General features: G+C 45.0%; 2 protein-coding genes across 7 annotated transcripts in view; one reads left to right on the plus strand and one right to left on the minus strand.

Annotated features, from left to right (window-relative positions):
• The window catches only part of Gpr39 (G protein-coupled receptor 39), a 191,261-nt gene extending 179,218 nt beyond the window's left edge, over positions 1-12,043 (plus strand). The window contains exon 2 of the mRNA XM_021640296.2: positions 10,593-12,043. Coding sequence (XP_021495971.2) covers positions 10,593-11,107 — 515 coding nt within the window. The 3' untranslated portion in view covers positions 11,108-12,043. The remainder of the gene's footprint in view (positions 1-10,592) is intronic.
• Lypd1 (LY6/PLAUR domain containing 1) overlaps positions 5,657-24,474 on the minus strand; it is a 43,901-nt gene continuing 25,083 nt past the window's right edge. For 5 of the 6 annotated variants that reach the window (XM_060371814.1, XM_021640300.2, XM_021640301.2 and 2 more), the window contains one exon: positions 10,260-11,782. In XM_060371814.1, coding sequence (XP_060227797.1) covers positions 11,547-11,782 — 236 coding nt within the window. In that variant the 3' untranslated portion in view covers positions 10,260-11,546. Of the gene's footprint in view, positions 7,358-10,259; positions 11,783-24,474 lie in introns of those variants that run through there. The other variant, XM_060371816.1, reaches the window with a different exon arrangement.

The raw sequence follows: 24,474 nt of genomic DNA on the forward strand, positions 1-24,474 counted from the left end.
GAATGCGGCAAATTGGGGAGGGGAACAGAGAGGAGAAAAAAAGAGAGATGTCATTGCTTTACATATTGGAGAACCATGGAAAGAAAGAGGAGAAATGGAGGAGGGAAAGGAAGAGAATTGTGAAGTGGAGGTAGAGAGAGAATGGAGAGCAAAAGGGTAATAAAAGACAGGATCAAAGATGGCAGGTGGTTGTCAAGGAGATAAATGGTGGGAGGCTCTTTTTAGTTTCTGTCAGCTCACACTGCAGATGTGCATTAAAACAAAGTACCTCAGAGGCACACAAGAGTGACAGAGCTCATCCATAGCACAATGGTGCTGCGTTTTACTTTGTGTGTGTCTTAAATTATTATTCTCCCACTAGACTGAGCAATACCATTTCCCAAAGGCTTATGAATTCCAGATCATGGAGCTCACATCCCCAAAGCCTGATTTAGTGAGTCTAGGGGTTGGGGGTCTGTGTGTATAGCCTAGAGGACAACTTTAGATGGCTGTCCTCAGGAGGTGCCCGCTTTATTTTCTCATCATTGGCCTGGAGCTCACCAAATAGGGTAGGCTGTCTGACCCCATCCACAGTATGAACAGAGGTGCAAGCTGCCATCCTAAGAGTTTTACATGGGTTCTGGGTTTTGAACTAAAATTCCCATGCTTTCAGAGCAAGGACTTTACCAACTGAGCCATCTCCCTACCCCCAGGAATCTGCATTTTAAAAAGTTCCGCGTCCTGATGCTATTGTTCTTGCCCTTAGGTGAGAACCATTGTCTCAGATGTTGGAGATTAAACCAAGGTAGTCTTCTTGGGTCGCTCAAGGCCAGAGAGTGAGATCAACGCCTTGCCTCTGATAGCATGTGGAAGCAGATTGGCAAGCTCTAACGTATAAATTGGAAAAGCGCTAAAACCTTTTATGGGGTTTATTTGTCTCTCTCTGGCTCTTCATTCAACTAACATATGCTTACTTTCCATTGGGCAATTGTAATTTAAATGTCAGCTGATAGCAGATGTTCCTTCACCCTACTAGATGCAAGTTAATTTATAGTCCTCACGGCTGGTGGAGAGTACTCTGACCGTGCTGAGTCCCCATTGCCTCACCCACGCCTCTGTACACCCCCACTGAGCCTTGTCAGACTGAGAAGGTAAGCTGCCATTTCCTTCCCCGATTGTGAACAGCACTGAGTCTTGCTTGTCCTAGGCTGCTTTCTTCCAGGCTAACTCTTACTCTCCTTTATTCGTGCATGTGTGCACTGCACACACACATACATGCAGGGGCCAGAAGTCTATGTTGGTGTTTTCCTGTACTGATCTCTTGGTTTTTGAAGCAGGGTCTCTTACTGAACCTTGAGCTCACTGATTGCACTGGGCTGGCTGGCCAGTGAGCGACTGTCTCCCTTCCACAGCCCAGCCCTCCCACCCCTGCCCTATGCTATGTGCCGACACATCTTATTGTTTATATTAGTGCCAGGAACTGAGCTCAGTTCTTCATGTTTGCACAGTAGGCACGTTTCAGATTGAGCTCTCCTCCTGGCCTTTCTTTCTCGTTGCCTTTCTGTTGCTGTGATAAAACAGTCTGACCGAAGGCAACTTAGAGGAAGAAAGGGTTTACTGGGCTTTTAATTCCAGTTCACAGTGCTTCATTGAGTGAAGTCAGGACGGAAACTCAGGAAGGAACTTAAAGCACAAACCATGAAGGAGTACTGTTGGATTATTCACAGGCTTATGCTTAAGTAGCTTTTGATATAGCTCAGGACCACCTAACAAGAGAATATTACCTCCCGAAGTGGACTGGGTGCTCTTTTATCAGTTAATAATCAAAACAGTCCCCCAAAGACTAAGTTCATAGGTTATGCCTCATTTGAGACTTCCTCTCAGGTGACTCCAGGCTCTATGTCAAGTTGATTTTTCTGTTCTTTCAAAAAGAATCTGGTTGTTCCTGTTTGTGTGAAAGTTGGTTAGTTTCTGGCTTTCACTGCCTTAACACTTTGCTTTGCCCTTTCTCATTGTTCTGCGCAAACCAGGTTGCGGTCACCTCGTTCTTCTCCTCAATGCCTAGGGTAGAAAGTGTCCATAATAGACCGCTGCCGTACAAGAGATGTCTGCTGTGTGAATAAAGGATCTCCAGGGAACATAAACTGTGAAACAAAAGTGCGGAAATAAAGAAGTGTTTAGTTCTTGCGTACTGCAACCACAGTTAGAATTGGAAAGCAGAAGTGAAGACGAAAGGGGCAAAACAACCATAACAGGTTCAGAAATCTCACCATCCTCAGCACACTCACTGCACCCACAAGGCCCTATGGCTCAACACAGTGGGCCTCTCACACAGGTGGGAAGGGACTATTTGGGATTTGTTGAAATTATGCAAACTACATTTTGGAGGACAGACATTAAGTTTCCAGATCTTTTCTACTCCGTCAATATTAGTAAATAACACTTTCCTGAGTGTTTGTAGATACTTGTCTAACGCAAGCTTGTGTGTGCAGGCATGTGGAGGTCAGAAGACAACCTTGGCTATTATTCCTCAGGCACAAGCCTTTGCTGTTGTGTTACTCTTATTGTGGTTTAAGCTAAGGTCTCTAATTGGCCCAAATAGGCTAGGCTGGCTGGCCAACAAGCTCTGGAGGTCCACCTATCTCCACTTCCTTAGTGCTGATATTACAAATGACATCACCCAAAATGGCTCAGTATCAATATTTCTATAAGCACTAATGTAAGATAGATAGACAGATAAATGGGCAGACGCGTTAGTGAGGAATCAATAATAGCTAGGCAGCTGGCAAGATGACAGACAGATAATAGATTAATGGAAGATTGGGTAGACAGATGAAAACATAGGTGATGTATGAAGGATAAATGAAAGGATAGACAGATGAATGGTAAATGAGAGACAGAGAATGGATGAAAAGATGCTTGATGATAGGTAGATAATAGATGGTAGATCAATAATAGAAAAATGGATGGGGAAACAAACAGATTGATAGATGATAGATAGCTTGCTGAAAGATAGCTAAATAATGATAGATAATAGATTATTAATGTATAGATAATAGGTACATGTATTAGATAATAGATAAATGACAGGTGATAAATAGGCTGATGATAGGTGAATAGATAAGCTAATGGTCAGAAAAACAGGTAGATAATGGATGCATGTTCAGATGGATAGAGTCCTTGTTGGCCAGGTCACCACAGGCTCCAAAGTCACATACTGTCCTGAACATTCTCGGGTGTCTCATGGTGTAGTTTCATCTTCCTTTGGGTGGGAATCATGCACCTCGGAATCTCACTGAATGCTTGTTTGAGGGAGGCTGAGTTTGAACATGGAATATGATCGGTTGTGTAGATGTCTCTTTTACCACATTTCATGCCAACAGGTCAACTTCTGAGCCTAAATCTAGACTCTCTCTACAAACTACAATAGTATGGAAGCCTCCGTTGGCAGTCAAAGGCAGGACGTCTCAATGCTGTGAGCAAGAGACAGGGAGACCTGTGCTCTGGTTCTTGGAGACCTCGGCAACACCAGTTGGGTTAAGTTTCTTCATTTGTGACAGGAGACTCACATGTCTTTTCTGAGACTCTGAGCATACCACAGGAATATACTTGATAACGACCTTCACCTTAAAGGTCAGAAGGGAGAAAGGAGAGCATTGTCCTACATAAGTCAATACCACCAATTCCAGGGTTGCAGAAGCAAATGAATCTGTGAAATTAAACCAAGCCAGCTGACTCCAGTGCTGTGAAATGCCACCACCTTCTCGATGCTGGGATTATAAATGCATGCTAACACACCTAGGGTATGGAACTGAACACCTGCATTGCTTATGTTTTTAGGAAGGGAGTTCCCTTAATCTCTCTCTTTCTGTGTACATGATCATCATAGATTCAGCTGTCAATTTGACACAAACTTCGAGACCCTGGGAAAAAGAGACCCTCAACTGAAGAATTGCCTCTATCAGATTGGCCTGATGACTTGTCTGTGAAACATTTTGTTGATAGCTAACCAATGTAGAAGGGCCCAGCATTCTGTGGGTAGTGCCAACCCAAGGCAGGTGGGCTGATAAACCAGCTAACATCCATCTTAGGCTTAAAAACCACCTTATGGGGAGATACAAAGATCTGGAGGGGACAGGGGCTCCACAAGGAGAGCAACAGAACAAAAAAATCTGGGCACAGGGGTCTTTTCTGATACTGATACTTCAAACAAGGACCATACACGGAGATAACTTAGAACCCTTGCACAGAAGTAGCCCATGGCCACTCAGTGTTCAAGAGGCTTCCCCAATAAGAGGAACAGGGACCATCTCTAACATGAACTCGTGGGCTGGCTCTTTGATCGCCTCCCCCTAAGGGGGGAGCAGCCTTATCAGTCCACAGAGGAAGAAAAAGAAGCTAGTCCTGATGAGACCTGATAGATTAGGTTCAGATGGAAGGAGAGGAGGATCTCCCCTTTCATTGGACTGGGGGAGGGGCATAGGAGAAGAAGAGGAAGGAAGGGTGGGATTGGGAGGGTAGGGGAGGAGCTGGGATAGAAAGTGAATAAACTGTAATTAATAAAAATAAAATTAAAAATAAAAAAAACACCTTATAGTAAAGACAAACTAGTTTCACTCCTGTTTATGATTAAATCTCTGTTTCTCTAGGATTGGGCTCTGCCTCTCCTGTAATCTTAACTATAAATGGTTCTGTACTGCCTGTTCCAGGAAATGGCAACCATGCTTTTGTTTCAAAAAGCTCTAAGAGCTGTCTTGCAACCCTACCTTTGTTTCAAAGCTTTGTTATGACTGTCTTGTTAGGACCACCTTGCAATCATATCTTTGTTTCAGGAGGTCGTTATGAGTAACTTGTTATGCTTATGGTCTGCTCCTGTAATCCTGCCTATTTTGTTCACTAACTAATCCCCATGTGGAAACCCCCTACATCTGTGCTATAAAAACCTTGTCTTTCTCACATCTAACGCTGACCTTTGAGTCCTGCCCTAGGGTGGGGGCCAGTCATGCTCAGGGATAAAAAAAAAAAAAGCTTGTGTTAATTACTTGCTTGTTTTTATCAGTTTAGCCGTGATGATTAGGGTCCATGGTCTGTCTTTTCCATCTTTGGGATTACCAGGGCCTGACTCATATAAGAAAGACAGCTGAGCAGCATTCCTCTATAGCTTCTGCTCTCAGCCTCTTCCTTGGCTTCCTTTGTGATGGACTCTAACCTGGAACATGAAATAATGTCTTTTCTCTCCAAGCTGATTTTGATGCTGTTTATCACAGCAATACAGAAACCAAACTGGGACAATGTTCATGCATGCCGTCCGTTGTGGCTGGGGAGGAGCCAGGAAACACATTGCCTGTGAAAGTCAGAGACAACCTTGGTCGTCCTGGTGCTTGCCTTCCACCTCGGTTTTTGAGAGAGGATGGTCTCTTTGCTGCCACATAGACCAGGCTAGCTGACCCTGGAGCTTTCGAGGCTCTCCTGCTTCCACCTCCCGTCTCCCCACAGGAGAGCTGAGGGCACAGGCACACATCCCGACATCTGACTTTATAAGGCTTCTGGGGCGAGAACCCAGTCCCCACACTTGTGAAACAAGCACCTCACCCACAGAGCCATTTCTCTAGCCCTGCTTCTGTTTTCTGAACATTATTCTGCCAAAGATGTGGGTGAGTCATTGTGTAATGGTTCTTGTCACTTTATTGTGGTGATGGAAGAACAAAACCAGAAGTGCTTTATGCAGAGAAGCAGATAAGATATGAAGGCATTTGAAAACCCAGAGTGCAGTGCTGTCTGGGGTATAATACCAGCCTATCAATAATCCAGTTAAGACAGTTTACCTGCTCTACGTGAGAGGGTTCAGTTTGCTGATCTTCATTCAAGTTCATACTCACGCTGTTTAAATGTGGGCTCCACGCTGCACCACAGACGAAAGCACTATAGATTTTTTCCCCCAAATGTAATACACAAGTCTAAATTGATTGCAGCCAAACATAAATTTAGTCAAATCTTTAATGCACTCCATTAAGCCATGAATAAGACTTTAAAGCATTGTGTTAGCTATAGAGTAGCTGGGACTGGAGTTGAAACAATTTCAAACAGCCAGAATAGAAAGTTACCTCTGGACATGGTCTGGTATTTATTCTCAACAGTGTATCGTGGAAAAGAACAACTTTTTTTTTTCTAAATGTAACAATGAGCAATTACCTGTCATTGTGAAGTGACAAATTTTACACAAAGGGGCTGGTTGGCTCTTGTTCTAGAAAGGCTAACTCAACTCTCATAATTCCCATGGGCACAGCCTCAGACTGCCAGTGGTGGCACCTGTAGGCCAAACACTCCATTTTCTCATAACAAAATTATCTTCTGAAACAGACAAAGTGGCAGCCATTTTTCTCACCTCCAGTTGAGGTGAGGGAAGGGTATGCCAAAAGCTCTGCCAGACAGTCAGCATGATTTATGCAATCCAGAGAGACAGAGCGTGGGATGAGACATGCAGAGGACGTTTCTGTACTTCCAGAATAATGTAGATTTTGAACAATTTGACCGTCATGTTTACAGGGAGTTTCTAGGGAGAGGGTGGCAAAGCAGAGTCTACACTATGGTCAGGGGTACAGATTCAGAAATCCAGTCAGACACAGAAGTGCTGGGTAGTGTTGCAAATGCAGGCTACTTGAGAGGCTCCTTGGGAATGACTGTACCTATCTGCAAAAGGCACAGTGGGGATTTAGCATGGGGGTGGGGAGGATTAAAAAGTAGCCAATCAATAATTTTTGTAATGATTTTCATAATGATTCTCTATTTCACTTGCACACTAATCCAGCTGTGTGTGTGGAGTCATGCAGCATTGCAAAAATTGCCACTGATACCTGTCTTTTTTTTTTTTTTAACTTTCAATGTGATTGAGAAATTTAAATTAAATATACAGCTTCTGTCATTTCAGTGGCTAGACTCACATTAAACATGGGCTGTGGCTAATGACTACATTTGTTCTTGCCTGTCAAAACTTTGTTTTTCCATTTTTGTGTCTGTGGGAGGGTCTCGTGCATATATACGCATTCGTGCTTGTGTAAGTATGTTGGCGCCTATGTGGGGACATTATGTGTTTGCATGTGGAGGCCCGAATTTGGTGTCAAGGACCGTCCTTGTTAACTTTCCCCTTACTCACTGAGACAAGGCCTCTCAGTCAAACCCAGAGCTCGCTGATGTGGCTAGTAACACTGGCGATGTTGCTCTGGGATCCCCGTATCCACATGCCAAGGCTGGTCTTACAGGGTCTCCTCACGTCCATCCAGTGCTCCCACAGCCGCCAGAGAGCTGAATGCTTCCACGGCAAGTGCTTTTAGCAACTGAGCCATTTCTGTAGCCAGGTTGCCCATGTTTCTTCATCAAGCTGAAAATGGAGAAATCGACAGAATTGCATCTTGAGAGGAAAAGGAAGCCTGTATCACAGGTTTAGGAAATAGGCAGGTTTCTCATGTGTTAGGTGAAGATACTAATTGCTTCAACGTCTCTGGGTTATCAGGAGATGAAATTTCACATGGGAAGGAACAGAAGTTGGAGTAGAGGAAGCTAGTTCCACAACTCTTTGTTGTCCCTGGTTCTGTTGTAAACCTGCTTGTGGGGACTGGTTAGAACCGTCCATTTCTATTCAGACTGTATGTCTCTCTTCTTCCAAGTTCATACTTGTTGTCCTACCTGCCTACCTCTCCAGCCAGAATTCCTGGCTTCCTTGTCGGCTCTTTATCATTGAGGAATTCTGATCTTTCTTCCCATTTGCTGCTACTCACTTAGATGGACGCATCCCGTTTGCTATTTCATTTCAATTTCACAGCCAGGGTCTCAGCCTGCCTGAAACTACAAAGCAAGCCCCAGATCACAGACTGCCCCATCCCTTTTCCTCTGCCTGGACCCTGGATTTCTTCCTCCTCCTGCTGCCCTTTCTCTTTCTTCCCTTATTCCTTTCTTTTCTTCCCATTTGAAACCTAGAGTCTCCTTCTTTCCATGGGATGAGCAATGTGGGATGATTGAGGCTGAGCAAGTGCATTCAAGAAGCCAATGGAAGGTTGTGTAAGCAGGAGATGAAGAGAGTGGGAGGAATGCAATGCAAAAGGAAACATGATGCTTCTACTCTTCCCCAACATTCTCCTCTTTCCCCCAAAGCTCTCCCCTCCACCCTAATGTTTCTTCCCCCCTTCTTCACAACATCTGCCCTTCTCCCCCAAATCTACCTCCTGCACACTAATGCTTCCCCATCCTCCCCAACATCTCTCCCCAAACCTGCCCCTTCCCTCTTAATGTTTTCCCCCTCCTCCCCAACATCTCTCCTCCTGCCCTCTCTCACCACCTTTGCTGGCTGGCTCTCAGAGCTGTGCCATGTTTGGTCTGTGGGAGGTACAGGGAGCAGCTTTCTAGATTCTGAAAGAGCGACCTCCCACAGAGTCGCATGGCACACACAGCTGTACACTCGGTTCCCATACCCTAACAAATGCTCTCTCCAATGGTGGTTCTGAAAAACCCAGAGACGGTGGAACAAAAGCAACCTGCGAAGCTTGTGCAGACGGCAGCTCCCCACGTACGCAGGCATCTGTTCTCCTTCATAATCAATACTGAGCTACTCACTCAGAGCTGTAGAAACTGCAGAACAAATCCAGCGCGGGGGGGGGGGGCTGGGAGTCCCTCAAAGTCCCAGCTCCCAGTGCAGCTGTTTTTTTGTTTTTGTTTTTTTAAATCAGAAAAGTGGCTGTTTTGGTTGTTTTTATCCAGCAGTGGTAACAAGGTGATTTGGAATCTGCTCTTGACTTGAGAGAGTTTATTTATTTATCTATTTATCTATTTATTTATTTATTTTGCTTTTTCAGCAGATCAATATGTTATTTTGCCTATTTTAGTCTTAGATTTACTGACTGTTCTCAGGGAAGCAAATTCAAAGGGAAGAAATAAGCAGATTGGTTTGTATTTCAAAGTCCTGGCTGAGGCCTGACGGACAGAATCCTTGGAAACTCACAAAGGACTAGAGTTTCCCAGGCCCTCCCTCCTGGCAGGTGGATTTTCTTCTGTTTGGAGGCAGCCGAGTTATGTACTGTCAAAGGCTAACCCTGGGCTCATGAACATGCCTGTTTGCCCAGGATTATTAATTAATGAACTATTTACCATCTAGCAAAATCAGGAAGCTGTGACTACTAGTTGTTACATCCTTGTTGTTTCCTGGGAAATTGGGTTCAGAGTGGGAAGAAGTAGTTGTTAAATGCAAAATGATAACCTTATTTGTGTTTAATTATGTATGTGTGCCGAGGGGTGTGGGCATGAATGCAGATGCTGAGGCAGCCAGAAGCCGTCAGGTCCCCCAGCAGCTGGGGTAACAGGCCCCTGCGTGTCACCTGGCATGGGTGCTGGGAACAGAACTTAACTTCTGAGCCATCTCTCCAGTCTCATCATATCCTTTTAAGATACCATCTCATGAAAACTTTTGTTCTGAGTGCTCAGTTCCCCAGGAAAAGAGAATGTGACAGCTTAAGGCTCCCCCAGGCTTATTTTCTCCTTTTGTCACTGAAGTCTTATTATCCTGTGATTTCGGGTGTCTGTCAGACTGTAGATGTGGCTGTGATCATGTGACCCAGAATGCAAGCAGGAGGCATACAAGGGAGTGCCCAGAGCCAATCCCCTGCTCTCAGGGCAGTGGGTGGGCTGGGCCATACCTCCTCTGCAGAGCCTGACCATTCCTGGCCATCCACACTGCAGCTCAGTGCTACAAAGGTGGAGAGAGGGAGTGCTGTCTGTACACGAAATGAGTTTCAGAGATTTTGGTGTTTGGGAACAACCTGGTTTCCCAAGTGAAGGTGGAAGGGGCATTGCTTCCCAAAGTGTTTGAAAAAAAGTAGAGACTCTGATATATATATATGTATGTATGTATGTATGTATCTTCATCTACTTTGCCCCCCCCCACACATGCATTGTGATTTTAGTTTGTCAGATTGTAGAAGCAGCTGTGATTATGTAAGCCAGAATGCAAGCATGGGGCATTCGAATAGCTGTCCATATAGCTAATCAATGCCTCATGTACTCTTCTCTATAATAATCTGTCCCCAATTTTGCTCCTCCTGAAATTGGATGCAAAATCATTGTCACAAAATGTATTTGTCTAACCAAAGGGTTAGAGTTTCATTTGACTTAAACATATCACTGAGTCTTCACTGGGTCTTCTTAGTCCAGCCAATGTTTACAAAGCAAACACCCTTTCATGTAACATGGCGATAGCTTACGGACCCATCTAAAAACAAAAAGACAAAACCAGGTTTATGGCCAATATGAGATATTTTCTGGATACACGCACAACAATGGAAACATTTTGAAAATTAACAGGCATCCACAGGTAAAAATACACTGTCAAAAGCATTTAACGCTGTTTAACATAGCCAAGTCCCCTGAGCTTGAAGCAGCATTAAATTCTCCTTTGCCAGTGGCAAAAAGAAGCCATCAAGCACAGCGCTGAAAAGTTGGGACTGCTTCCTGGCCAGTAAGCAACAGAACCAAGGGGCTGAGTATTTATGGGTTTTTAGTTATTTGTTTTTGTTCTCATGCTGTTTTTCCCACCCGCCTCTTTTTCTCTCCTGTTCTTGCCTTCCCAGGACTGATTGTGGTGACCCTGGCCATGTGCTGGATGCCAAATCAGATTCGACGGATCATGGCTGCAGCAAAACCCAAACATGACTGGACCAAGTCGTACTTCAAGGCATACATGATCCTCCTCCCCTTCTCAGACACCTTCTTCTACCTCAGCTCTGTGGTCAACCCTCTCCTGTACAACGTGTCCTCTCAGCAGTTCCGGAGAGTGTTCTGGCAGGTGCTGCGTTGCCGGCTGACTCTGCAGCACGCCAACCAGGAGAAACGCCAGCGCGCCCGCTTCAGTTCCGCAAAGGACAGCACCCGCTCTGCTCGCAGCCCCCTCATCTTCCTAGCCTCCCGGCGCAGTAATGCTTCCTCCAGGACAACTAGCAAGGTTTTCTTAAGCACTTTTCAGGCTGAGGCCAAGCCCAGAGAGGCAAAGCCCCAGCCCTTGAGTTCTGAGTCACCACCAACTGAGTCACAGGCCAAACCAGCTGATGCCACCACAGAAAACGGTTTACAGGAGCAGGACGTGTGAATGTCAGGTTCAGAAGCCTTGAGCAAAAACTGGCTCTTCCCCACCACAAAAGCAAAGTCACCTTCAGGCACCAGCTCCTGAGTAGACCGTGACTCCTTCAGGGCAGAATGGTAGCTTGAGGCTTTGGAAAGTGCAGTTGCATATCTCCGTGACTTCTAAAGGTTGATTCTTCCAAGCTGGCCTTGGCGGTGGTCACACTGATTGTGATAGGAAGGTCTGGACTTTCTGCTCCATGCTCCTTTTTCAGCTACACACAGAAATTCAGAGTGAACTGTTCAGAGCTTACAAAAGTATTTGACTATGACAATCTTGCGTTACTTGAAAGAGAACAAAAAGACTCCCTTGTCTAACCAGAATAAAAGGACAGCCAGAAGAGAGCAGGGAGGTGAGGGAGGGAGGGCCAGACAGATGATGAAGCGGGGTGGCATCTCCTTTAGCTTCAGCAGTGTGCCAGGCAGAGGGCTATGTTGAAGAGCAGGGCAGTGGTGAGGAGCCCTGGCCTGATGGCCGAGGCAGAGCTTCCTCTTTTCTTGGGCCTCGGCCCATTGCAAAGAGGGGTGTTGCAGCAGCTGATGCACACGGAGTTCAGTTTCCCAGGGGAACAGAAGGACTGGTACCCAGCTGAGGCAATGAGACAGGCTGCTGATGATGCACATGACTTCCGGTACATGATCCCTGCAACACAGGCCCAGAGAAGGTGGGTGAGCATGTGCCGTCTGCAGCCCAGCCAAATCTGAGTGCATAGCTCTCCTTTTAACTCCTCCCTCGGAAAGGGTTCTTGTCCCCTGAGCTGGGAGATGGCTCAGGGGGTTAGAACTCTCAGACTACTGGAGCCTTGGATTTCTTTTGGGTGATGGCATGGAGGTCATGGTGAATGTTGTTCCAACAGTGATTTCAGTTGCTGATATCCACAAATAAAGCACTATTAAAATCAAAGTTTCTCTCTTTTTCTCTCTTTCTATGTGTGTCTGTTCATGTACATGTTGTTAGTGTGTACAATGTATGTGTGTATATGTTAGTGTGTGCAATGTATATGTAAATCGGAGTGTAGTAACCTTAGACTCTAGAAGAGAGCATTGGGTTCCCTTGGAATAGGAGTTACAGATGGTTGTGAGTTGCCTTATGGAGGTGTTGGTAGCTAAACTCAATTCCTCTGCAGACTCGTAACCATTTCTCCTGCCCCTACACCTGGCTTTTTTATATGGCTTCTGAGGACCAAACCCAGGTCTGCATGCTTGCATGGTGAGTGCTTTAGTGACTGAGCCATGTCCCCAGCAACAAGGTCTATTTTTAATCAGCTCCTACTTTATACTAGACGACAAGGTTTTTCTTTCCTCTGTGAGTGTTCACACCATCTCATGGTAAGACCACTTGCCTCATATACAGATACTATCCTTTTATTAACTAATAAGTGGCCATAGAGAGATGACCTCCAACCAAGAGTTTATTAGATCCAGAGAGCAAATCGCAAAGGGAGGAATTCCAGTCTCTATTGTAGGGACCCTACTGTAGGGGTGCACTAAGGTTAAAGAGCAAGTAGAGGCATTGATAGTATATTCAAGACAGCCCTGTTCTCGGGGAGAGCCCTGTTCTCCGGGAAGCAGTTTTGCTCCCAGGAAAAGGAAAAGTTGTCATCAAAGAGCTGGTTCTTGATGACAGGCCCTGTGGGCACAGGAAGTATCCCCAGGGGCTGGGAGATGGCTAAGTGGGCAAAGTGCTTGCCATGCAAGCTTGAGGACCTGAGGTAAGATCCCCAGAACTCATGTGTAAAATCCAGGTATAGTAACACAGGCCTATAATCCCAGGTAGAAGCAGGGGGATGCTGCCTCTGGAGCTTACTGCCCAGCTGGCTTAACTGAATCCGGGTTCAGAGAGAGACCCCAACTCAAAGACTAACATGGAGAAGTAGTTGAGGAAGACATCTGATATTGACCTCTAGCTTCCTCACACAGGCACACACACCACACACATGCACCTATACATATAAAGAGCCTAGTGTCCCAGCACAGCTAGGAATGTGACCCAATGCATCTGTGGATGGCAAGGTCATATCACAATGTCAAATGCTGGACACTCTTAAGTGTGAGCCAAAATAACCCTTTCCCTCAGTTGCTTTGTGTCAGGTATTGGCACAGCAGTGAGCATAATAGCATATTCCATATATGCCTAACCATGCAGATGGAAGAGTTTGAAAGAGTGCTGACTCGGGCATTGAGCTTTGGTGTGTGTGTGATCATTTTTAGATCAACAAATGGCTTTGATTTGGGGTGGATAAGATAGAGTACCAACACTGGACTCAGCAATGGCCTCAAGTCTGCATGCTGCTCTTTGCAGCTGAGCTATATAACACATCTCACCAGCAGCCAGGGACCTTTATCCAGTAATTGCCTGCAGGTGTCTGGGCAAGTGCAGTTTAGGTTTGCACTCCTCCTCCAGGAGAATTGCCAGTTTGGGCGTGTGGAAATAGTAAAGATTCAAACTGCCCAAAACTCTCAAAGGGAGGTAAAGAAGTACTTTCAGTTTTCTTTAAAACATGCAATTTCATGTTATTTTTTGCTGTAACTACATGCTTGTAAGGATTGATTTTCTGGCACTGGTGGACAATCCTGGAAGGTGGCCGCTCTGTAAGTACAAGGAGAGTATGTGGATGCTCATGTGTGGGAGGCATTGTTTCACTTCCAGGACTCCTCTAAAGCCTCCATCCAATCTACCTGTTAGAAAAATTAAGTTTCACACAATATATTCCAAGTATTGAATTTTTAAAATACTGTCATTCATCAATCCAGCTACTTAAAGGGAAAAAGCTCATCATAGTTGAATTGGTAAATGATTTGTGTGTAGCACACACACACATAATGAAGTTATGTTTCTTGGGCTGACAATCCTTTCTCTGCAAGAGCCATAGAGCATCTAACAAAACCCTCCACATCAGGCATTAGAAACCTCCTTTTGAGTTGTTGGTCAAGGGAATCCAAGAGGCTTCCAAAACAATAGATGCTATTACTGTTGCCCTGGTTGCCTACAGGAAGTTGAAGGTGAGCCCTTGTTACTGAGGACGCTATGTACTTCAGACTCAAGACTCAGAGGATTCTAGCTGGAGTTACCCTGAAAGTCTCCTCTCTAAAGACTCCTTTTCATAGTAGAACAGTGGTTCTCAACCTTCTTAATGTTGCGACTTCTTAATAAAGCTCCTCTTTATTGTGGTGACCCCAACCATAAATTCTTCTTGGTGCTGCTTCATAACGTAATTTTGCTACTGTTATGATTCGTAATATAAATATTTGATATGCAGAGGGTTTTGGCAGCCACTGCAAAAAGGTTGTTCAATCCCCAAGGGGGTCGTGACCCACAGGCTGAGAACCACTGTTGTAGAAGCTGTGTAATGCAAACTCCCTAAGGAGAAAAGCAAACAATAGTCTTACTCGGTTGCAAAGTCTCAGTACCACAATTAGCATTTCAAAATATTCCTAACTGTGCAATTGTGACATGCATATTTGGCAGTAACCAACAACTGCCTAGGACTAGCTAGTGAGGGCATGGGTCTTAGAGGCAACCTCATATTGTCACTTTACTGGAATAGCATAACTCTTAATATTTATTCATTTAATCCCAGATAAGTCTAGCTCTCATCTTTCATCAAAGAAGCTTCTCTTTGCATCACAGAAAACTACAACTGGTCAAAATACAGAGAATGGTTGTGCATGGGGTTCTAGCTTTAGCAGAGGTTTTTCCTCTAGGAAAAGGGCAGAAAGATTTTAAGAGCTAGAGGACCAGGAAATCTACTGCAAGTTTGTATCTCCAAGAAAAGACAAGAAACCTCCTCCTGTGATACTGAAACAACATGGCTGCCTGAACAAGACCTGAACAATGACAATACCAATACAGAGGCTAATGTGGAAAAGGGAAATCTCATAGGGCTCCACAAAAAGACAAAGAGCACTAGACACAAGTGACTGCTAAGAGAAGGAGAGTTAGTCTTCAGGTATGAGTCCCTCAGTTGGGTATCCAATACCATGATATATGCAATACTAAGTAGACTCAGCAGTTTGTGTGTGCGCATGCGCGCGTGTGTGTAGCAATAATAATCAAAGAAGAAGAGGCCATACATTTGAGAGGGAACCTGGGTTGAAGTTATATGGAATAAATATGGGAGGGGGCTGAGGGAGGAATGGAAGGGAAAATGTAATATTTTAACTAAAGTCCTAAACATATGTGGCATGTGTGTTATGAAAAAAAGTCAACTTCCAAAGGAGGGAGGCAACCAGAAGTCCTACTCAACTGTGATCCCCATGAAATACATCAAAGACCAGCATAGCATGATAGCCCTGAGGAGGCAACAGTGGCACAGATATTGTGCTGATGGCCAGTGGCTCTGTAATGGCCTTATGACCCACTCAGCAAGAGAAAGAGCATGATTGGTATTGAAAACCTAACCAAGTACTTAGTGCTAATGAAGTCACGGTTATTGGAGGAGAATCTCCAACCACTAATTTACTAATCCAGCATAATCTCTGACAGCAATCTATAAACATCTGTCTTTATACCCACAGATACGTGTAGTGTTTTTACTTCTCATTGAGGAAACTTCTTTTTGCAGCAGACAGAGACCACGGCATAAAACCACAACCAACCAAAATACAGAGTTGTGGAGCCCCCTGGTCCCAATGGGTACATCTATAAAACATTTCCACACCTAAGGAAAAAGGGTTGTAAGAGCCAGAGGATCAGAGAATTTGCTGTGAGATTGTGTCTTCTAGTGATAGCAAAAGTCTTACTGACGTGACTGCCCAAATGCAAGCTGAACAAGGATGACCCCTACATCATACAGGAGGAGAAAAGCCCAGGAGGCCTGAAACCTGTGCAAAGCACACTGGATATGAGGAAAGCTGAGGCCATGGGAGGTGGTCTTCCCCAGGGGAGAGCACACCCATCAGCGAGAAAGGGTCTGTCCTGAAAGGAGTCATACAGGTAGCATTGTAGGGACTGCACAGGTTCTATTTAGGAGTTGTTGTGTATATACAAATGTACTATTCATGCAATAACAATTACTGATAAAGAGGCCATGAATCTGAAGGAGAGAAGGCAGGGCTTATGGGAGGTTATGGAGAGAAGAAAAAGAAGGGAGAAATATAATTTAATATAAACTCAAAAAATTAAAAATATTTTTAAAATATAAAATGAAGGAGGCCTGGGAGGCAGGTAACATGGTTACAACACAAGGGTGAGGGCCCGGGCTGCGTTCCTGGCACCCGCATAAAAGCCAGACGCTGCAGCAGAGCGCATCTGGAACCCAGCACTGAGCATTCCAGTGGACAGAGGCAGATCCCCGGAGCTCAGCACCCACGCAGGCTAGCCTAGTCAGTGAGACCCGTGTTCAGTGAGAGGAAGGCAAAACAAACAAAAATAAGGTAGAGAGCCACTCAGGAGTACGCCCGACAAGGCTCTCACACACATACACATACATGTACCTGCATTTACACATGTAAACATATAAATACAAGCAAACACTATAATACATACACACACACCACAAAATCAATTACAAAGAATAAGTTATCTTAATGTACATGATCGTCCTGGCAGTTAGTAAGGAATAAATAAGTCATTCTCTGTCTGAAAAAAACGGAGGTAGTGGATGACGGTTGGCAGATGAGACAAGAAGTCCCGGGCACACGTGTTGTGATACTCATCTTCCCCACCACAAAGACATGTGCAAATTAAAACTTCAGGGGGTTACAAGTCCTACTTAGCAAGTGGGTGAAGTTCACAAGGCTTATTAGCACCAATTTCCTGGGCTTGCAACAGGTCCTCCTCACACCACTGGTTCAGAGGGTAGACAGGTGCAAATGCTGTGAACACAGGTGGCAATGGCTATCAACACCACAAATGCACACACGTCTTAACCCAGCGATTCCATTTTGATGAACCTACCTGACATCTGCAGAAATGCAAACTGTCCAAACCTAAGGTCGTTCATCAAGGGGTGGCTTTAGTAGGAGGGCGGACCATTGCTCTGCCCGTCACGGGGAGCTGGTAACATCCAGTGTCTTATCTACACCCTGAGCTTTCTCCCAGGTATCAAATGAGGAAGTGGCTGAGATACTCCTTGGTAGGAAATGACATATAGTAGGACAGTTCCTTCTTTGCTCTTCTCATCTTTTTCTTCTCTGTTTTAAGATTTAATGATGGAACATTTGCTTCTTTCCGCATTCTTGTTTGTTTTCTATTGCTGTGAGAAAACACTCACCAAAAGCAGCTCAGGGGAGAAGAGGGGTTATTTGGCTAATATATCCAGGTCACCATCCATTACTGAAGGAAGCCAAGGCAGGAACTCAAGGAAGGAACCTGGAGGTAGGAACGGAAGCAGACACCATGGAGCAGTGCTGCTTACTGGCTGCTTACTGGCCTTCCCTCTATGGTTCCCTCACTTCTTTCTTTCTTTCTGTCCTTCTTTCATTATTTTTTTTAATTTATTCATTTTATATCTCAGTTGTACCAGGAGGAGCTGAGGGAGGGGGCTACAGTTGGGATGGGGAATTTTCTTCTTTAAAATTCCTTATTTTCTAGATGGTGTTGAAGTGACAAAAACAAACAAAAAACAAACAAAAAAAAACCCAAAAAACAAAACAAAAACAAAAACAAAAACCCAACCAGCACATCCCATATTCTAGTGACTAAAGCACTTTACAAACAGTAGCTAGTCAATCATTGTAACAACCCCAACACATTTTTCCCAGACATGGAAACCGGCACAGGCATGAGTGAAGCAGTTTCCCACAGTCCACTCAGGTGATACGTGATAGAGCTGGGATTTGAACCCAGGAGGTCTGACTTATAAACCACACGCCTAACCGGTCTACTATACTGCCTGCCATGATCACACTGCATATTTGAGGGCAGAAACTGAAGCTTACATGTAGATACACATCATTTTACAAGCACAAAGTCTCTCTGGAAGAATATGCAGCAAAAAGATAATATTAGCTGTCACTGAGGAGAGGGGCTGCATAGTCGTAGCAGTAAGAAATAAAGATAAAAAACAAATTAGACATTTTTTGTAACCATTTGAAATCAAAAGCAAGAGGATGAAGTGCCACTCTGAAATGACCTTTGAAAACAACACCCCCAACGAGCAATTTTTTATTTTTATTTTTTATTTTTTTGTAAATGAAAGAGCTTCTCTTTTCCAGTGCTGCACTGACCAGGCTCTCCCTAGCTGTCTCTGCTAGAGGCTCCTGGGAATGATGGTAGTCTCAAGGAGAGAATGGCAGACACAAGTAGGAAGTACCACAAAGACCAAGATTTAGGGTCACAAGACAGGGGATTTGTGGCTGTTTTTCCCTTAACCCAGTCCTCTTAAGCTAAAGTCTGAGCCTGAGGGAAAAGAAGAGAACAAACCAGAATGAGCTCTTTCATATATGTCTGATTGAAGTATAAACTGGTGTAAGTGCTGCGCAATCTGTATTCTTTCCAAGATTTTGTTTGTAATTGTGTGTGTGTGTGCACGTGTGGGTATGTGCCTGTGAGGACAGGTACCCTTGGAGCTGGTGTTGCGGGCAGTTATGACTCCCCCTGCGTGGTGCTGGGAACTGAACATGAGCTCTCTGCAAGAGAAGAATACATTTTTAACCACGGACCCTTCTCTCCAGCCCCTAGAAGGCTCTAGTTGTATGCACACATTCTGTGTGTGTTACTAGAGATGGAACCTATGGCTTTCTGCATGCTAAGCACAGCCTCAGTCTCCGAGCTCAAGCCCCAGCCCTATAATAACTTACAACATGCAACTTCACCCGGTATGCTGAACATTTATACTAGGAAACAAAAGCACCTTAAACACAGTCCCCTTTGTTGATCTGGAATGTTCTCAATGAGGGGGAAAGTAAGTTACAGCATGATATTTCAGTGCACAGTTTATGTAAGAAAAACACGAAACTACCTGACACAATGCTTCAGCCATGTCTGTAGATGGATGTGTGTATGACCTTCTCTGTGAGAGTTTGTATGTGTTAGCAAGATCAGAGAAAGACAGCCAGCAAGTTAACCATTAACACTTTGGCTAATTTTATGGCACATAAATGGTTTGTGTACGTGCATGTGTGTGGATGGGTGGGCACACATGTGGAGGTCCAGAAGAGCAGGTTGGGTGTCTGCTATCTCTCGCCACTGTATCTTTTTGAGACTGGGCTTCTCACTGAGCCTACAGCTTATCAATTTGCCTAGCCTGGCTGACCAGTGAGCTCCAGGAAGCATCCTGTCTCCACCTTCCCAGTGATGAAATGAGAGCGTGGTGGGGTTCTGATTCAGGTCCTCATGCTTGCACAGCAAGTGATATACTGGCTAAGCTATCTCTCCAGCCCTGTTTGTGATATATGAGTGCTTTACACAGGGAATATATACTCACTGATACATTGTATCTGTAACTTACAAATGAACAGAATTGAGAAATACAAACCCCATGAGCTGCTTGCCTGAGCCTGAGACTCACTGCATGCAGCAGTGATGCAGAGCAGCTGGCTGAGTGGCAGACTGGTCCATCCCAAGGAAGCCAGCATACAGTCCAGCCTCCCAGATGGGCCCTGCGTCAGCATGAGGTTCCATGAAGTGTGGCACGGCATGGCACAGCTTCAGTGGCCTTCTGGGTGAAGTCTGAGCTGCAGCCTGCCCTGGGGCAGGTGGTCTTCTTCACATGTACAGATGGGTACAGGGGGACCAGCCACCCGTTACCCATTAGGGAGAAGTAACCGACAAGACCAGCTGACAAACAACTTCCAAACACTTGGATGGCTGAAAGGTGCTCCTTGCCCCTCCCCTGCATGACTTTTTTTTAATACACATTTTACCAACAAAACTACTGACAAAATGGACGACCCAAGAATTAGAGCAGAGCCCAGCACACATTGCCTAAAATTATTTGTCAAATGGACAAACAAGGGCCTGATTCAGCTCAGAAGGCAAAGTACTTGTCATATAAATATGAGGACCTGAGTTCTGTCACCAGAACCTACCTTCAGAAGCCAGGCATGGTGGCTGGCACCCAGTTGTAATCCTAGCACTTGGGAGGCAGAGACATGAGGATCCCTGGGGCTCCTTGCCTGTCCAGTCTAACTTACTCACCATGTTCAAGATCAGTGAAAGGACCAGCTTCAAAAAGCAGAGTAGATGGTACCTGAAGAATGATTCCTGAAGTTGACTGTGTATGTGCTGTGCTAGACACACACACACACACACACACACACACACACTTACACACAGATATACAAACTTACATACAGACATGAATAGTCCTGCACACGTACATACATACAAGCACATATATACATTAGCACACTTGCTTCTGCACACACAGACATACAAACTCATACTTTCATATACACCCTGCAAACACACACACACTTACACACAGAATACACACTCATACATGAACTCACACACTCACAAACACTTACACACAGACTTACACACACAGAGACGCATACACACAATCGCACACATATATACACATGAATGAATGAGTGAACAAAGGAATAAGGAGGGCAGAGAGTCAGAGAAAGTGCTATAAAGTGCTATTGAGACTTCATATCTAGGCTTGTGAGGTCTCAGCAACGGTTCCCTCTAAGACAGACCTCCAGGCCATGGCTGACAGGGACAGAGCTTTGAAGCCCTAATGTTGATGAGAGATATTCAGGTTTAGCCAGCGCGGGAAGGCTGGGACAGCTGACTCAGAGTTTTTATCAACCCCAGCTGGGCTGCCTCCAGCTCGGAGCTGCTCCTGTGTGCCCCTCACAGGACACAGACGTGGGTCCTGTGACTTGCTGGAAGCTTCTCACAGGTTGGATTTACAGACCAGAGGCTTTGTTGAACACACAACCCGCTATTGTGAAATCAATCAAGATGGCATGCATTTCAAACTTTAATCCTCTTTAAGTCTTTGGAGAGGGGCCGTCCTCCTGGGGACTCTTGGATTTAGTTGGGTGGCTATGCATGCTGGCTTTACAATTGCTGCAAATAGATCTCCCCAAGGAGCCCATTCCTATTAATCTGCCTTATTAAACTGTGCATGGTGGGGCATGTGGACACAGTGAAGGAGAGAGCAGCCGAGCACTGATGTTACTTCTCCGGGAGCACTCCCCTGCAGCAACGATTCCTGGGAATCAGACTATGGAGAGCAATGCCCAGGAGTTATGCTGAAGAGGTAGAATACTGAGGTCAAGAGGGAGGGGCTGGAGAGGCAGCTCAGTGGTTTGGAGTATCTAACTGCTCTTCCAGGGGACTCGAACCTAGCCGGCTCATCACCTTAACTCCATCTCCAACACTGATGCGGTGGATGGAGAGATAGCCGAGTCAGTAAAGGGCTTGCCTTGCAAACTTGAGGACCCTAGTTCAACACCTAAACCCCTTATTAAAAATAAAGAAAGACCAGTACGGCAGCACAGGCCTGTAGTCCCAGTATTGGGGAAGCAGAGAAAGATGATCCTTGGAGGCAGGGAAGAGGCTCCCTGGCCAGCCAACCTAGCTTTCTTAGAGAGTTACAGGCCAATGGGAGACCATTCCTCAAAAGAAACAGTGGCTAGTACGTCAGGAGTGATACCAAATCTGTCCTTTGTCCTCCGCATGTGTGCACACACGTATGTACACACACACCCTACAGTTGCTGGCACAAAGAACATGTTTGTTGTTACTGCTTTAATTATTACTATCAACCTCTGTCTGCATGCATGGTCTGTCCATGTCCTCAATGTACACAAGTAGAAACAACTTCTACAGCCCTTAGCACAAACCAAAGAGGGGTTGGTGATTGCCATAATCACACACACCTGGCATTTAAAATGATCTCATTCTCCTGTTTTCAACACTCTCTCCCTGCTTCTCATGGATTGGACTAGGCCACATCTTGGTATGTGCATAAGTTATACTTTCAGATGGGGGGAGACCAAAGGCAAACCCAGGGATGGGACGGAAGGAGGGAGAAAGAAAGAAGTTTTAGAAGCTGAGGTGGATCCTGGATGGCCTCTGTCTCCTCTACAGCAAGCCCTCTCCAGGCATTGAGCTTGTTTTACCAGGTTGAATTATTGATTACACAGGAGCAAGAAGAAAGATGGTGCTTTCTCTTTGTTGGCATTCAGCTCTTTTGGCCAGCTCCTAGCACAGCTGGGTCATCATAGCTTTAGTGGACAGAATAAAATAACATCTACAACAGCCTGGCAGGAAGCCAGCCTAAGATTGCCCCAACTCTGGGATTCCATATTACTCTGAGTTGGGTTGTGGATCGAAGCCTGGCATTTTGGTCTGGAAGTCTGCTGCAGGTTGACTGGGCTAGAACCAGATAGGTAAGAAATATTTTCAAGGTTCTGATCATGGGTGGGTGCTATCATTCTGCCCTAGGCCTTCCTTTTTCAAAGATGCTTCACTTGCCTTACTCATGGGCCTAGCAGAGCCTACCGGCCACAGGTAGCCCTAGAAAGCAAGAAACACAGCCCAAAACACAATCGTAAACTTACTCAAAACCTTATATTTCCTTTTTTCCTCCCCCTGCCCTGCTCTGTGATAACTTGATTGCATGGTTCTCCAGCGTGAACTTTGAAAACAACAACAATCTCAGTGCAATGTCATGCAAAATAAAGGCCCGTGTGCCTGTCTGATTCTCTGGGCTGTCGTTTGGACATCTCTATAAGTGTCTCATTAAGGGGCTTGCCTAAGGCACACCCACTCCTCAGGTATGAGCAACGTTAGGACTCTGCCAAGGAAGAAGCAAGCTTTGAGGATGTGGTTTTCAGACAGCAGTGTGGAATCACCTGCTACTCTTTAAACCTGCACATTTCCAGAAACAGACAAGCCAATCTGTTACACACGATCTAAACTTCCAAATCACTTCTTTGAGAAGGAAAAATAGCATGCACAGACTACAAATGTAAATTTTAATTCTTCCTGAATAGAAGCCTTTCAGCTAACTCATGCACAGAACCTGGCTGGGCTCTGTGGTAGGGATTGGAGACACTTCTGACTGACAGCTGGGGTTGCTCCAGGCTTGGAGAGGGAGGGCCACACAACTTCTTCTTCCTTGTTTTTTTCAGGCTGTCTTCTCAATCACCCTCATTTCCTTTCTGCCTCATTGTCACGACTGCTCTAAAGGTCTACTGGAAGACAGGCTCCCCAGAATACCCTTCAGGGACTTCAACTGTTGAGCAGACATATTTATTCTATAGTATCTATCTCCTAGTGTTGGCGGCCAAGGAGATGAACAGGCCACGCCTACAGGTGACTGGGTCAATGTTCATTTGACCGTTGCCCACTAAGATAATGTGATGGCTAGCTTTAGTCACAAATGTGACACAGCTCAGCATCACCAGGGAGGAGAGTTTAATGAAGGATTATCTACAGTGGGCTGTCCTGTGGCATGTCTGGAGGAAGCATCATTCCTTACACATAGGGTTCCTGAGCTATGTGAGAGCAGAGAAAAATAGAGGTGAGTACAAGCAGATAAGCAAGAGAGCAGGCAAGCAAGTGTGCATGCATGCACTCATTCCTTTCTGCTCTTGCCTACGGATGTGATGTGACCAGCTGTCATACGTTGTCTGACTGCGATGTCCCCACAGTAATGAAGCATAACGTGGAATTATGGTTAAAATAAACGTTTTCTCCGTAAGTTGCTTTTCATCAGGGCATTTTTATCCCAGCTATAGAAATAAAACAAAGATAGGTGGGGGTTTCCTCCCTTTCCCCCTTTACTATCTCATTGGCTTATTCACAAATACCCTGGCTATTTTGGGAGTTTGCACACTTTTCTGAGAAGGCATAGGAAGAAAATGTACCACAGCTACCCAATTCTGATCCATATTACAGAAGCTGCCAGCCATACACAATTTGTGAATGGCTGGGCTTTGTGTCTTGCAACAAAAGTTTATTAGCAAGAACAGGCTGTATTCATCTGCTCGGACTCTCATAACAAAACATTACAGTCTGTGGCTTACACAGCAGAAATTTATGTCCTAGTTGTGGAGGTTAGAAGTTCACGATCAAGATACTGAGGGATATTTTCTCTCAAAGGCTTTCTCTTCCGTGCTTAAGTGAGGTACATTGTCTTTGTGTTCTCATATGGGCTTTTCTCTGTCTCTGTCTTTTTTATAGGGCACTATTTCTACTGGAGCAGTGTCCGATTTTCATGATTTCTGTAGTGTTTATTTTGCAAAGGCCTCCTTTCCAAATATCATGACGCTCAAAGCCAAGATTGTGACATGTGAATTTAAAGGTGGGCTCCATGACAGAAAGAATGGATGTGGTTTCAGGGGATGGAAGGACACAAACAGTCTACATTAGACAGAATGGAGTTTGGCCTGGTAGCTGTGGTCCACAGATGTCTATTCTATCCT

Source organism: Meriones unguiculatus, chromosome 18, assembly GCF_030254825.1.
Source record: "Meriones unguiculatus strain TT.TT164.6M chromosome 18, Bangor_MerUng_6.1, whole genome shotgun sequence".
Classification (NCBI taxonomy): domain Eukaryota; kingdom Metazoa; phylum Chordata; class Mammalia; order Rodentia; family Muridae; genus Meriones; species Meriones unguiculatus.